Here is a 13,763-nt window from a genome sequence, read left to right as displayed (position 1 = left end):
TGCAATCCGTCCGCACGTCTTTCATTAAAAAAATCTCCTGCGTGGGAAGTCCTTAAAGTGACAGTATCACCTCAAAATCTCTCATCAGCCGTTAAAATTTTCACCGAAAACCAGCTTAATTTTTCGAACCGTGTCCACTTCGATGTGCCTCACAGGTTTAGAAAAAATTTTGATCAAACAAAGCGCCAGTCTGTCAGCAACTTCTCAGACAAAGGAATTCCGACGAGGGGCTGGACGACTCCTCCCACAAGGAGTGCTCACAGGCGAATGACGTCACCGACAGGCGTGGAAAAACTCACGCATGCGCACGAGAGTTCAAGCATGTCTGACGTAAAAACATATGAATGAAATCCATATAGTTTTTGAAAAAAATAAAAAGGACCTATACTTTATTGACAGACCTCGTACATAAAGCTGCTTAGTGAGAGAGTCACTAAGACACCCACAAAACTCCATTAGAAGGTTTCGTGGCTGTGATCAGAGAAATGGGGCTGTAACAGCTTCTGGTCCATTACTTCACTTAATGCTAGGGAAAGGGAATGGGGAAGACAGTTACAAAGAAGACAATCTAAACCAGTCTTCAGTGAGCCTTCTGGCAAACTGCAGCTACCAAACAGTTGGCTGAGACCGCATTCCTACCTGCAGGTTACTGCGCAGCTCAGACAGGAAGGTGACTGGTGAGCGCGTCTTCAGATACGAGTCTAGATCCTTCTTGAATTGAGAAGGCATAACCCCTGTGAAGTTTGTGAGTATTCTGGGAGCGATGTTGATCTCACTCAGCATGTCCACCTGCAGCAAAGATGTTCGTAATATTTGAGATCAAGGGTTAGTCTTCTAAAGAGCCAATAGCAGGCATCCTACAGGTTATTCTGAAAACAAGGTTTGAAGCTTCAAAATGTTTTAGTAGCCTTTGTATTCACAGCCTGAAAAATTACAGATCTGATCATTGGTAGCACTTCAGTGTTTCCTTCTACCTTGAGATTGGGTGTGAATGGATCAGGAAGCCTCATGTTGCGTGGAAAGGCACTGAGGATGAGGTTGCGGAGCTGGATGCAGTTGGGGGGAATGACATCACAGAAACCATAGTGATAGTCACACAGGAACTCTGGGAAGTCATGCAGCAGGACCAGGAGCACTCGCAGTGTACCCTAAAATAATGAGCAGCAAACAGTTATCTACTTCATAGACAAAACATACTTTGTTACCTCTGACCCAATACCACTTGTGTTTTGCGCACAGGCCGAGCTGTGGCTGTATTAGAAAAGGTCAGAAGGCACAAGATTTGAAAATGTGATAAAAATGACTTCATTTATTTTAACAGAAATTCCAAGGTTTTAATAGAAATTCAAATGTTATTTGCAGAAAGGGACAGTTATTCCTGAGGTTGACAGGAGAGGAATGTTTGGTTCCTGCCAGGTTCAGGTAATTATTCATTCATTTGCAATCAGAAACTACCTCTTTTTCCAAGTATTTTGAAAGACACCCAAACATGAGTTGCCAAACAGCTGAGAGCAGCTGTTTCTAAAAGTGCACTTCATAAAAACTACACAGCACCTTGTACAGGATTTGCATAGGTTTGTTGAGCTCTACATTCCGCAGGAATGGTGCCAGGTACTTGAAGAGATCAATCAGCAGCTGCGCATACATGGGCCAACCCTGTCAATTTGAAAGACAATATGACCCAATATTTTAAAAGCAAGAAATGCAGAGAAATTGGAATTTTATTTGGTTGAGGATGCTAATAACACTAAATAGATATTAGGAGCACATCAGTACGACACCACTGTGGTATTGTTGCGTACCTTCTGTTGTGGCGTGTGTGCCAACATCCTGGCAATAAAGATACGATGGGAGATGAGTTCCAGCCAGGCATACACAAAACCGGGTGCTTTAGTGGGTCTCAGAATGTGGAAGGTATTGCTGTAGATAATAAACAAATCTGAGTGCAAAATTACATGCAGCAGTCACCTGCAAATCATTACAGTTTTTCTTTGGTGGGCTGTTAACCCAAGTGTAGGTCCTACCAGAAGGCAGTGAGCGTCTGGAAGTTAATTGTCTCCAGAACATGTTCAGGAGCATTGAGCTCCAACAACAGCATAATGAAAATGCGGTGGTATGGCAGCTGCTGGAATTCTGTCTGACGGACGTCGTGGTCCTGGATCAACACACCAACTACGATGCCCAACACCTACAGACAATGATAACTGGTATCAAGAACATCAGGTGCTGTCCCCCTGCTCCCAAACATCAAAGAAAACTTTTACTATACCTTGTTGAGGAGGTTGATTTTTGTAACAGTGTTTGTGGCCTCTCCAGAGTGTTTGACCAGCAGTGCAATAAGCCTAACAAAAGCATCCAGGTTGTGGTAACACTTGGCTCTGATTATAGCTGCACTGGCTGCTGGGTTGTGCTGTTGCTCAGCTTGTGCACGATAGCTTATTTCCACACACATTTCTGTGCACAACCGGAAGAATCGTGTGATCAGGTCATCAGTCTTAAGGATGCCCTGCTGGTGCATCTTGAACAAAGAGGGGGGAAACACAAAATGAAGACGACAAACATAATAATCACTTTCTGACTATATGACTAAAGTGAAAAATTGCTTACCTGGCCAACAAAGGCAGAGAAGGCTTTGGTGCTGTCTCTGCCAGCAGCAGCTGAGTGATACAAATTAACCCACTCCCTCAACAAGTACTCTGCCTTCTCCCTCAAGCCTGGCGGATCGTCATATTCTGATGCCTGTGAAATTCCAGAATGCATCATGAAGTTGGGTCCACCGTGCGCCCGGTCAATCATGGCCTCGTAGTTGGAGCGAACAACATCCATCAGTTGGGGAAGTCTGAATTAAAAAGAAAAAAAAAGAAAAAAAAAAGGCAAGTATTAACTCACTCAGTAAAACAACAGGCACAGATTTATACACAGACATTTTGACCTATTCTCTGGATTGATGTCCACCCAAAAATTTTATTTGTGGAGGACACAGGTTAAAAGCTCTGATTCTAACAGCGGATGAGATTGTACCACAATCTGACATTTATACATTATTTAAACAAACTCCTTTATTAGGCAGAATTAAAAAGAAAAAAGGAGGGCCTTTCTAAAGCACCTTCCCCTTCACAAACTAAATGCAAGAGGATGCTTCACCTTTATCTAGTAGCATGCAACTGAGTGATTTTTTTTTTTCCTGTTTGTGCAGCTATTACTGCATTCAGAAAAAAATTTCTGCAATATGAAACCGGAAAAAAGTCAAAACAACAACAAAAAAAACCCTTCAGTTTTAACACTGTGGCCCTTTACCCTTCAGGTGCATTAGCTCTGGAGTGCGCACAGGTCCTCATCAAAGTCTCAATAGTGTGGAAGAGGTCAGCCTCTGTCACATGACTGACACTGCGTTCATCCACCAGCAGCAACTTCACCAACTGCATAGCAAATGCAACTGCCATGTAGTGCAGCCCATTTTCCATTGACTGAAAGAGAACACATGTGGTTAACTATCACGGCACGTGAACATTTTAGCTGAACACAAAATGAAGTACTTCAACAAATGATTTGAGGGAGACACACATTACTTACTTCCAACTTTATTTTACTGATTTAAAATCTCCAAGCATCCTTGAAATGACTTTTACAAAATAGGGCTTTTACCAATTCAAACCAATTTTAACTTACCGTAAACTTGCATGAGATGTATGCAAGTCATGGGACTCTATGGTACTGTCAACTGAAGTATTGAATCAAATGAACAACAGAGATGTTCCACTCAGTATGTAGAGCCAGTGAGTATTGGCCTTCAAAGTGTGTACCATGTACCTGTGCCAAGTGGAGGTCATACTGCTGCATATTGACAAGATGGTTTCTGATCAGAAGCTCCACTGCCTCCACATTGTACTTATACTCATCTCGGCACTCAATGAGACACCTGCAAACAGGAACAATAACTTAGATGCACATAACATGCGCATCCTAGTACAGTACGTGCAAAAAGTGTCACCTCACAGCAAGGAAATTTTGGCTGCAAATTAAAACATTTACTAATTAACTCTTCACACTCCCAGTAAGACAATTAAAGTACCCAGTAAAACCATTATATTAAGGGTTTTAGGGAGGTTACAGGCTATAAGGTCCATCAAGATGGAGAAACCTTTTTTGCTAAATATTTGTTCTGACTCACCTGGTTATCTGCTTGTTGCACCACTGTGGTCCATAGGCACGTCCATCTTGGAGGGCTTTAAGTACCAGGAGGTGACACTCTCTGTACCGCAGTAGCAACTCAGCATCAGCCCCACTCGTGGCATCCAACAGGCCTTCTACTGCCTGTGAAATTGAGACAGATTTATCCTGTTTCTGAATACTACAGTGAAAATCTCAAAAATCAGGGCAGCTATAGCACAAAAGTTCCCTCACAAGGTATAAACAGGTACAAATGAGCAGCAAAAAGGAAAATCTACCTTCTGCAGGAGGCCCAAGGCAGCAATACCATCCCTGGAGTTTCGAGCCAGAGCAACAGCTTCTAGTAGGCTGCGCAAGGCTTGGGTCAGCGGGTTCAGGGATAGGGCTGGAGGAATGGCATGTAAGTGCTGCTCCAGGTCTGCCATGCATTTATCATAAATCTGAGCCACATCATCTGTAGCCCATGCCTGTTGCTGTTAACAGAGGAAAACTCCATTCAAGCAAAAAGCTTAAGTTTCAAATGTGGTGCAAATTTTTACAGAATTCTTTTGTGTGTGAACTGCACCAATTAAATACATAATGTACCTTCATGGGCTGAGCCAAAAAGCCAGTGGGTTGAGAGAGGTCATTACTGGGCAAGAAACCTGGAACATTCCTGGCAAACTCCTCATATACAGCTAGTTGCTTGGGGTCAACTCCTCCCACCTGAAACATACATTTATTTTGATAGACCACACCAAAATACTAACCATACTGCACACAATGTACTGTGAGTAATAAAAGCCAATCAGTGCATTTCATGGACAATCTAGAATGAGCTTCACAGTTCACTTGAAAATCTTTGTTTACTCCAGCTGTCACATACTGTTTATTTCATCGTAATGCTGCTCCATTACCAGTGATGCCGGTAACGCGTTACTCTAATCTGACCACTTTTTTTTTAGTAACGAGTAATCTAACGCGTTAATCTTTCCAAATCAGTAATCAGATTAAAGTTACTTCTCCAAGTCACTGTGCGTTACTATTATTTTTGCATTGTGGGTCGATAGCAGCATTAAACTTGGTCTGTGGGCAGGAGGTCAGGGTTCGACTGAACTACACACTTTAAGCGAACTGTGAGCTTTTCATCCGCGGTTTTCTGCAACAGCTACGACTTGTCCTCACCTCTTAAAGCGTGGTGACAACAGCACACCTGCACTGAGCTTTACAAAGACATTTTTATGCTTTTTTTTCTCCAAGCCGCTCCGTATCTGTTGCTAAAAACAGCTGATCCTCCGCGACGCGTCAACAACTAACACTATTTTCCACTCAAATGCACCTAAACTCTCTTTCTGAGGACCATATGATGTGAAAACGCAATAAAACCTTCTTACCTGTAAATCTGGTCATGTTTTCTGCATAAATAAATATTATCCATTCTTTGTGCTCAAACGCCAAAGTAGGGGCGAATCCAGATGGAATGGGGGTGTGGGGCAAGGATGTGCCCCCCACAACACCCCTAGATTAAAAGGTCCAGTTTTGAAGCCTTTTTTTTTTTTACTACAACTACTAATACTACTTGAAATAATAATAATTTCGACAAGTAAAATGTTTAGAGAGAATTTAAGTGTTAGAAAAATGTTAGAGTTTAATAGTTACATTTATAAACAATGTAGGTTAGAAATTGCAAGTTTTACTGTTACAGTGCTGTCAACAGTTAAATATGAGGGCAAGAAAGAGGTCTTTATTTTACTTTTTATAAAAAAAGTATTTATTTTCATTGAAGCCAAGAAAGGGTGACTATAAAGTGAGTTTTGGCAAAACAGGTATTATTGTCATGTTGAGGTGGCAGAGGGTTGTCGTCGGCAGCTGGGGAAAGTAACTAGTAATCTAACTTAGTTACTTTTCCAAATGAGTAATCAGTAAAGTAACTAAGTTACTTTTTCAAGGAGTAATCAGTAATTGGATTACTTTTTCAAAGTAACTATGGCAACACTGTATACTACACAGCTCTACAAGCTATACTAAGTGAACACTGAGTGGCTGCATAAATTAAAGTGCACACAGACTTTTGAAGTCTTTTTGTATCTTAATTTCTCACTTGCAGAGTTTAAAACAGTATTTATTCTTCAGCATTTTATTCTTGCTGCAAACAGTGCATTACTAATTTCTAATTACAGCTAATTTGATTGGATAAAATCATGGTTGACATTACTGTAGTGTTACCTTGAGTCTGATCTGCTCAGGCATACGTTCAGCCTGATAAGTCAGAACCACAGGATCACAGTAACGGCGGCCTTCTTGCCGTGCGTGTTTCCTCAGCTCAAACTCCTGTGAGAAACAAAATTAACACATCCAGCAAAATTTGAAAAAATGCATAGTAACCCCCCCCCCCCCCCCAAAAAAAACCTTAAGATTTTGCATTAGTAATAAATTAAAAGAAAACTAAATGAGACAGGTTTGTAGGTAGCATCACCTAGCACGGGACTGTTTTCTTGCAAGTTAAAAGTCACTGACGAATCAACTATGAAACATTTCAGCTACGCACCTCATTGATTTTATTCAGAAAGTGATGCAGCTTGTTCTGCTGCCATCAGCAGTTCCGATAACGTACAAAGCCAAGGATTGTAACAAAAAGCTCTTTAGATTTATTGTACACTAGTACACAATGAGAATCCTGTAACAGAAGCATCTCCCCCCCCCCCCCCCCAAAAAAGAAGCGAGTAACAGCTCATTTTTAAATATTATAATTTATTGTACCTTTTCATCTGAAGCAAAATAAGCCAACCAACCAACCAATATTTAACTGAAAGTGAAGCATTAAGAATCTTTTCATACAATAAGCTAAAACTGTATCACTGGTGCACGTGCATTCCGCAGTACCCTCATATATATTTTATGTACCCCAGGGTTCACAGTTCATATCTTCACACCAATGTAAAGTCCATACAAGTGAATAGACAATGAGGGGCATGTTCTTCTGCTTTGCTGCTAAACAAGAGGAATGAGCCCCTCATCAAGACAACATAATCATGTGCACGCTTTGTTTTAGGTGGATTTACACTTTGACTTGGTCCAGCATGCCCCTCGCACAACAGAATGCAGAATAAAATTTTAATTCTATAGCTTATGCATACATAGCGTTACAAAGACTATTATAAGTGTCTGATGGGACACCATACTCACTGTGGCTAATCTTTTGTCCATTTCAGGGCCTGCCTTCTCTACAGCTGTTTTTTGAATGAAACAACAAGCCAGTTCACAGTTGTCCTGAGCGATCCTGGCAGCAGCCTCTTCCATCAATTCCCTCTGTTGGGGAGTTGGTGCCTGAGCAAACAAACAACTCTAATTAAAGATGCAAGAATGGCAAAAGGCATCTCTCACACAAAATTAGAAGTGTGTGTTGTCATTTAAGAGCTTATGTGGGCTTTTAGCATACCCTCAATGCTGTAGCAAAGCTGTTCTTAAGGTTGGTGGCAATACTCATGAGCAGTGGCTCACGGCAGGTGATCATGGCCATGCCAGCAGTCAAGTTCCTCATCATATGGTGGGCAGCAACACGCATACGTGACTCCTCTGAATCCAGAGCAAAGTCCTTCCTGATGATCTGCTCACAAGTTGTCATTGCAATTTTGATGGAACGATCAACCACAGGGTGCACCAGCTCCTGGACAGCCCGTTCCACTGACTGTCGTATACACTGTTTCAACTGGGGATGGGCCTGTAGTAGCGGGATCTACAGAGCAAAGCAGCAGCATCAGAAAAGAGTGAAGGGGTGGCATGGTTAAAACGTTAGCTTGCAACTCAACATTTTACCTGCCCTGTTTGCAACACTGTAACATTTATTTCATCAATATATGTCGCAGGGGCCTGCATAACTCTGATGAAGTTAATTTCAACATAACATTTGCTTCTGCTAACCCCTTTTTGGTCACACACGTCACTGTGGAATTGTCTTTATCAGTTTTTGTTATTGACGAGTTGTGTGCCAAATAAATAAGTTCAAGTTCAACATTCACTGAATTGACAAAAGCACTATGCAATGTTTGTCCTCTTTCAATCACTTTAAAAACATGCTTTGTACATTAGGTGACTTTCCTCCTCAAAGACACGGGCTCTCTTTTGTTTGCATTTTTCTTAAACATAACCAAAATACTCCCATTACACCTTTGGCTATGACACAGGTTGTAGGTATACAAAGCTCACTGACTGTCACAGATCGAACAGTCCCCCTAAAAATCAGTACAACAATCATTTCCACATAAGCATTATTTCATCAAAAGACTGAGGAAGTGATCAGAGCGCGACAGCTACACAAGCTGCTAGCTGTTGCAGTCACTGCGCGTCCGTCATTTCAAAGAGACACAGATTATTGCCCTGTTTCTGCTTAAAACAGCCTCGTTTCTGCTTAAAACTGAGTTTAGAATGATTTATCCACTGTGGTGACCCCGGACAAAATACGTGAGCAGCCGAATGGACGACAACAACAACAACCACCTTGTCATCTGATGGTTAATAATCCCATTAATCCATTTGATAACTTTGGGTGAAGCGACTCTTTCTCAGATGAACTGCTGAGCTCCGAAATGAGACGTGCAGTGAAGGCAGGGCGGACCAATTTTTAGAGGGGAACCATTTGGTCTGCAACAATGGATCACTGTGGAAAGACGGCAGGTTTACAGTGCTGATTGCAGGTTTACAGTGTTGATGCAGTTGATTAAAAACCAAAAACAAAACAAAAAAAAAAAAAACCCTTTGTGGCTTTGAAACCATGCCATTCACAAAACGCGGTTCCCTGTGAAACCAGTAATCAGCCCATGTGTATTTCTTATGGTTTGTAAACAATTAGAATGTGAGCCAGCTTATAAAAATCTGAATAAAAACACACAAAACTTGAAAAAAAGAAAACAAAATGAATAGTGGCAACAACAGTTGACATTTATATATATAAGCCTGAGTTTGTCACTTTACAAAAACATTAAAAGTGGGCTTCAACCCAAATATAGCACTGCCTTTAGTGAAAGTATCTGCAAGTAGTTTGCCAATTCCTGATACTTACATTGCTGTTTATATTAATGTGTGGGGCTAGACCAGCTAACGCATACACATTGATGTCATGATAACTGAACTGTGGTGTCGGTGGCCCAGTGGTTGTGCAAGTGGTGGTGGTAACAGAAGAAGGGGTTGAAGGAGGTGCTGCAAAAGAAAAAAGCCTTCTGTGAGTCAAAGTGCTATTCTAATCAGTGCTGAATAACTACATGTACATGGCAGAAACATAATGCAAGCATTAATATGATATTTGGTTAACATACACTGGATGAAATGCTACTCGTGTTGTTGTAAACTGGCAAAGCGGTAGAAAATAAAGACCTTTCCAAAAGGTGTTTATAAAGAAGGAAATACAGCTAAAAGCAAAAGAGCATTAACCTGTTGTGGACACTGGAAGCAGCTCCTCTGAAGGCTTTGTTTCCTTCTTTGGTGCAGACAGCTGTTCTTCCAGGCTCTTAAGCTTCTCTTTGTCCTTCAGCAGGTTTCCTGGCTTTAGCTCACTGATGTCCAGAGACAAGTTCTTACACAAAACTTCAATCTCAAACTTCAGGTTCAGCTGCACCAAACAAAAGCATTTTTTATTTAGCAATGTGAAATTAAAAATGCTTTTCAATTTATTGCAGACTTACTGGAAATATACATGAACACAAAGACGCATTTAAGTCATTCAAAATTAATATTTTTTGTACTCTAAGTCACACTTTTTTAAGCTTGTTTGACTGTACCTGTGACTTACACTTTAAAGTGACTCATATCTCAAAAACATACTGCATTATCATCTTTGGCCACAACATAGGATCATGTACACAAATGACAACTGAAAGCTGCTCTGTACACTGATCTGAATGAGATGCAGTCTGATCGACATTCAGGAGCAGAAGGCAGTGTAATGCACCATTAAGCTGGATGCTGACTGCCGTAAAACAAGAAGGCCAAACTGAAAGACCTCACTCTTGAATAAAGACAGGGAACCTTCATAAGCTCTTGAAGAAAGAAAGGAAATAACAGTCATACTACTCGTCACTCAACTTGTTTGCACTTTGTTGGACAGCCAAAGCCGCAAGGAGGAGGAAGACGAAGCTAAGGTAAGGCTAACTGTATAAAAAGTAAGTAAGTCCCTTCGGCTGCTCCCTTGTTTTGCACTCTGGGTTGACACAGCAAATCCAAGGTGGATCTGCATGTTAATTTGACAAGTTTTACGTTGGATGACCTTTCTGATGCAACTCCACAATACATGGAAAAAATGTGGCAGGGGTGGGGTTTGAACTGGGAATCTTCCACACAGAGACAAAGCGCAATAACCACTTGGCCACCACCCCTGCGTAAGGATAATTGTATGAAAGTGTAAAAAAGGTTTATTGGCATTTAGTGAGGTAAATGTGCATTTGTTTCTGCTCAGTTCTTTGTGCCTTGTACAATAACGTTAATTAGCCTTTTAGCATCTGCTTGCTCATGCAGTGTTTAAGTTATGAATAATTAATGCACCAATTGAATTCATTTTGCTTTGTGTTGTGTGAAGTGGTACCATGTTTCAAAAATAAATGCAACTTGGAGACTAATGCAACTTGGATATGTTCTTTTTTCCTGCGACTTATAATTCAGAAAATACTAATGTACAAGTATCCCACTACAGTATAGTGTTATTTGTTTTTAGCTTCAGAGTTTTGAAAAATCAAAATTAAATTTCACAAAGAACTATGAAAAAAAACTACTGCAGATGGGATGTTAAAGCTGCTACTGATAAATCATTTGTGCTGAATGTGCTACACAGAAAACATGAAGCACAGGAATGAGATTTATGTTGAAAGGGTAATATGGAATTCTCAACCCAACACCAGCAAGAATGGGGCCAAGCTAACAAAGTTTTCTTGGAATAAGACTACAAATCAGTTTCTGCAAAACTCTGTCAGTTGGTAAAGTGTCTTTAAAATGAGGCAACCCATTACCTTGAGGTCATGCTCCTGATGTAGTTCGGCAAGAACATTCATGATGGCCATGGTCCAGGGGTTCTGAGGCCTGAAGACCTACGTCACACATGCATACAAATCACAGTGAGCCAAAAGGACATCAAATAATCTCGTTAATATACATTTTTTTCACAATTCTGTTAAAAACTAAGCACAGCAGGAAATACTGAACACTTTTTATCTGATGTTCAATAGCAATAAGACATTACACTAAGCACTGTGTTCTGTGGAAAGTTATAATGTGAATGGCAAGGAGACATTTCTATAAAGCTAAGAATTACTGTACAGCATTTTACTTACCATGCTACGCAGACTGGACTCCAAGACTTTGGCCACAAAGGGAACCACATAAAGCAGCTCCTGCTGACCTTTCACATAAGCTTCCAGCAGGAGAGACTTTACTTCTAGATCCTGAAGAACAAAAGAAAAATATTCAAATCAACAGCAATCACGGGAGATAATGAATCAATTCAACCACAGGAAACATGACACACAACGATAAAACAGAACCAAAATTAGTAAGTAAGTAAGTAAGTAAATAAATAATTGAGCTGTGATTCCTTACTGTATAAAGGATGGGTTTGTTCTTGGCCAGTGTAATCATGCCCAGCCAGTGGCCCAGGTTTTTAAGTAGGGAACGATCAGAAAAATTAGCAGCTGCCTTGTCAGAAGTCAAGAGAACCTAGGGTAAATCAAGAGATGGAAAAATAAGTACCTCAATTCCTGCAACTGACACCAGTTGCATAGGGTCTGAACAGAGTTGGTATGTTGCATTTCAGCTCTGTTTTGTTGTTGCAGACAAACTAAATATGCAAAGTTGGTAATGATTCCAGCTTCAGAATTTACCTAACAAGACATGCATTGATAGGCAAAATAGATTACTCATTCTAGCCAGTGAAGAACAGACCAACAACAATTTGTATTATTTTAAGTTTTCAAACTTCAAATTACTGTATTTTCCCCATATTACCTTAATATTCCGGTAAGTCTCGTTGAGGACCATCTTGACAAACTCAGGGTTCTTCAAAGTGTCCAGAAAGTTTGAATAAAGACTGTGGAAATTGGGTTCAATGCTAACACGTTTCATCACCAAGTACTGAGAAACCCAAGGCATGAACTCTTCTTTTACAGTCTCTTTCAACTCCTCAACCTGTTAACACAGTGCAGAATGTCAAATCTTCATGACTGCCAAGGTACTGTCATCTCTTGTTTCCGCTTACCTTCTGTGTCATGTTGGACTGTGAAAGGTTGTTAAATATAAAAGCAATCTTCTCCTGGACATTCTCTGGTGGCTCAACGATCCTTTCTGTTTGGTCAGTTGCAACAAGCAGGGTGTCAATGTTGGTAGTGTTTATGGAGGGCTGCGGTAAAAGGGGTGCAAAAACGTGTTACAGGACAAGACAACCAGGAAAATGATCATTCTAAGCATTAGCAAGGCATAACTCAGGATTCTTTGTGACCAATAATTTTGAACTCACAGGCACATCCTTCTTGAAACTGCTGGGTGTGGGTCTTGTGATTGTGGTGCTCTTTGCTGCTGTGGTTGTAGTAGTTGTGGTTGTAACTAGAGTACTAGGCTGACCAGGCTGAGGGGCTTTGGGGCCACTAGGTTGCTGCGATTGGGCTTGGACTTGTGCCAGAGCAAGGCTACCAGGGGTAGTGATAGACCCTTGCATCTTCACTGGAGGGTCTCGTGACTGCTGACCATACTCTATGTACTGTATACAGAGTACACAGAAAGATGAGACCCAAAACTTCAATAATGGCATTTCACGGATAAATTAAACAAGCCTGTTTACCTCTTGTAAATGATGAGGGAACTGCCTGAAGTGGCCAATAGATCCCAGATGTTGACAGTACTGGGGATAATCTTTAAGTCTAGAAATAACAATTTAAGTTCTGTTACATGACAGTTCGGAAATCAATGAATGTCACTAAGCATCAAAATCCTTCTCTTACCTGTTTTTAAACCTATCTACAGCAGCAATTCCAAAGTAATACATTTTGGATCCGAAAGGTTTCCTTAAGGCTTCAAGAACATATCGAAGTGCCAAACCAAGAGCCATGTAAGTAACAAGGCCTTTCTCAATAATGCCACCGAAGAGGCAGGCAGTGATATGCAGTTCCTTGTCTGGGTACTGAGGGAAAAAACGGTACTCCTCAAACAAGTTGCGCAGCATGCAGTTGAACACCTCTCGTTCCCGTTTAATGGTTGAATCCTTGAACCTTTGTAGCATCTCCAGCACCTAAGAGGATGACAATAATGAAGAGAAAAATTAAGATAAAAGTACCTTCCTACACACACTTAGAATGGAACCAAGACCATAAACATTAAGATGCTTTCTGGAAACTGTGCAACAATAAGAAGGTATTGTTTTGTTTTTAAAACTGGCACTTTAGCAAAATGTTTCAAACAGCAAAAAAATAAAATACTACTACTACTAATAATAATAATAATAAAGCTACATACCTCATCAACCGACATAGTTGGGTGAGGTGGATGGTTGTAGATACGCTGGAAGTAACTGTTTGCTTCATCATCAATCTCCTTACTAAAGTGCTGGTTTGCCTCAGGCCATACCTGAGAAAAGTCCGCTA

General features: G+C 40.7%; 1 protein-coding gene across 4 annotated transcripts in view; it reads right to left on the bottom strand.

The window, feature by feature from the left end:
- Positions 1-13,763, bottom strand: part of cnot1 (CCR4-NOT transcription complex, subunit 1) — a 75,424-nt gene that overhangs the window by 11,126 nt on the left and 50,535 nt on the right. For all 4 annotated transcript variants that reach the window (XM_034176976.1, XM_034176978.1, XM_034176977.1 and 1 more), the window contains exons 20-45: positions 13,636-13,760; positions 13,125-13,411; positions 12,965-13,043; positions 12,644-12,883; positions 12,386-12,526; positions 12,136-12,315; positions 11,731-11,847; positions 11,466-11,576; positions 11,145-11,222; positions 9,577-9,754; positions 9,209-9,345; positions 7,589-7,885; positions 7,336-7,476; positions 6,376-6,480; positions 4,756-4,875; positions 4,449-4,643; positions 4,172-4,314; positions 3,811-3,919; positions 3,298-3,467; positions 2,608-2,839; positions 2,270-2,518; positions 2,025-2,188; positions 1,803-1,920; positions 1,555-1,656; positions 975-1,148; positions 640-789 (exon numbers count right to left, since the gene is read on the bottom strand). In XM_034176976.1, coding sequence (XP_034032867.1) covers positions 640-789; positions 975-1,148; positions 1,555-1,656; positions 1,803-1,920; positions 2,025-2,188; positions 2,270-2,518; positions 2,608-2,839; positions 3,298-3,467; positions 3,811-3,919; positions 4,172-4,314; positions 4,449-4,643; positions 4,756-4,875; positions 6,376-6,480; positions 7,336-7,476; positions 7,589-7,885; positions 9,209-9,345; positions 9,577-9,754; positions 11,145-11,222; positions 11,466-11,576; positions 11,731-11,847; positions 12,136-12,315; positions 12,386-12,526; positions 12,644-12,883; positions 12,965-13,043; positions 13,125-13,411; positions 13,636-13,760 — 4,142 coding nt within the window. The remainder of the gene's footprint in view (positions 1-639; positions 790-974; positions 1,149-1,554; positions 1,657-1,802; positions 1,921-2,024; positions 2,189-2,269; positions 2,519-2,607; positions 2,840-3,297; positions 3,468-3,810; positions 3,920-4,171; positions 4,315-4,448; positions 4,644-4,755; positions 4,876-6,375; positions 6,481-7,335; positions 7,477-7,588; positions 7,886-9,208; positions 9,346-9,576; positions 9,755-11,144; positions 11,223-11,465; positions 11,577-11,730; positions 11,848-12,135; positions 12,316-12,385; positions 12,527-12,643; positions 12,884-12,964; positions 13,044-13,124; positions 13,412-13,635; positions 13,761-13,763) is intronic.

Source organism: Thalassophryne amazonica, chromosome 8 (genome assembly GCF_902500255.1).
Source record: "Thalassophryne amazonica chromosome 8, fThaAma1.1, whole genome shotgun sequence".
Lineage (NCBI taxonomy): Eukaryota > Metazoa > Chordata > Actinopteri > Batrachoidiformes > Batrachoididae > Thalassophryne > Thalassophryne amazonica.
This window is presented reverse-complemented; position numbering and strand designations above follow the sequence as displayed.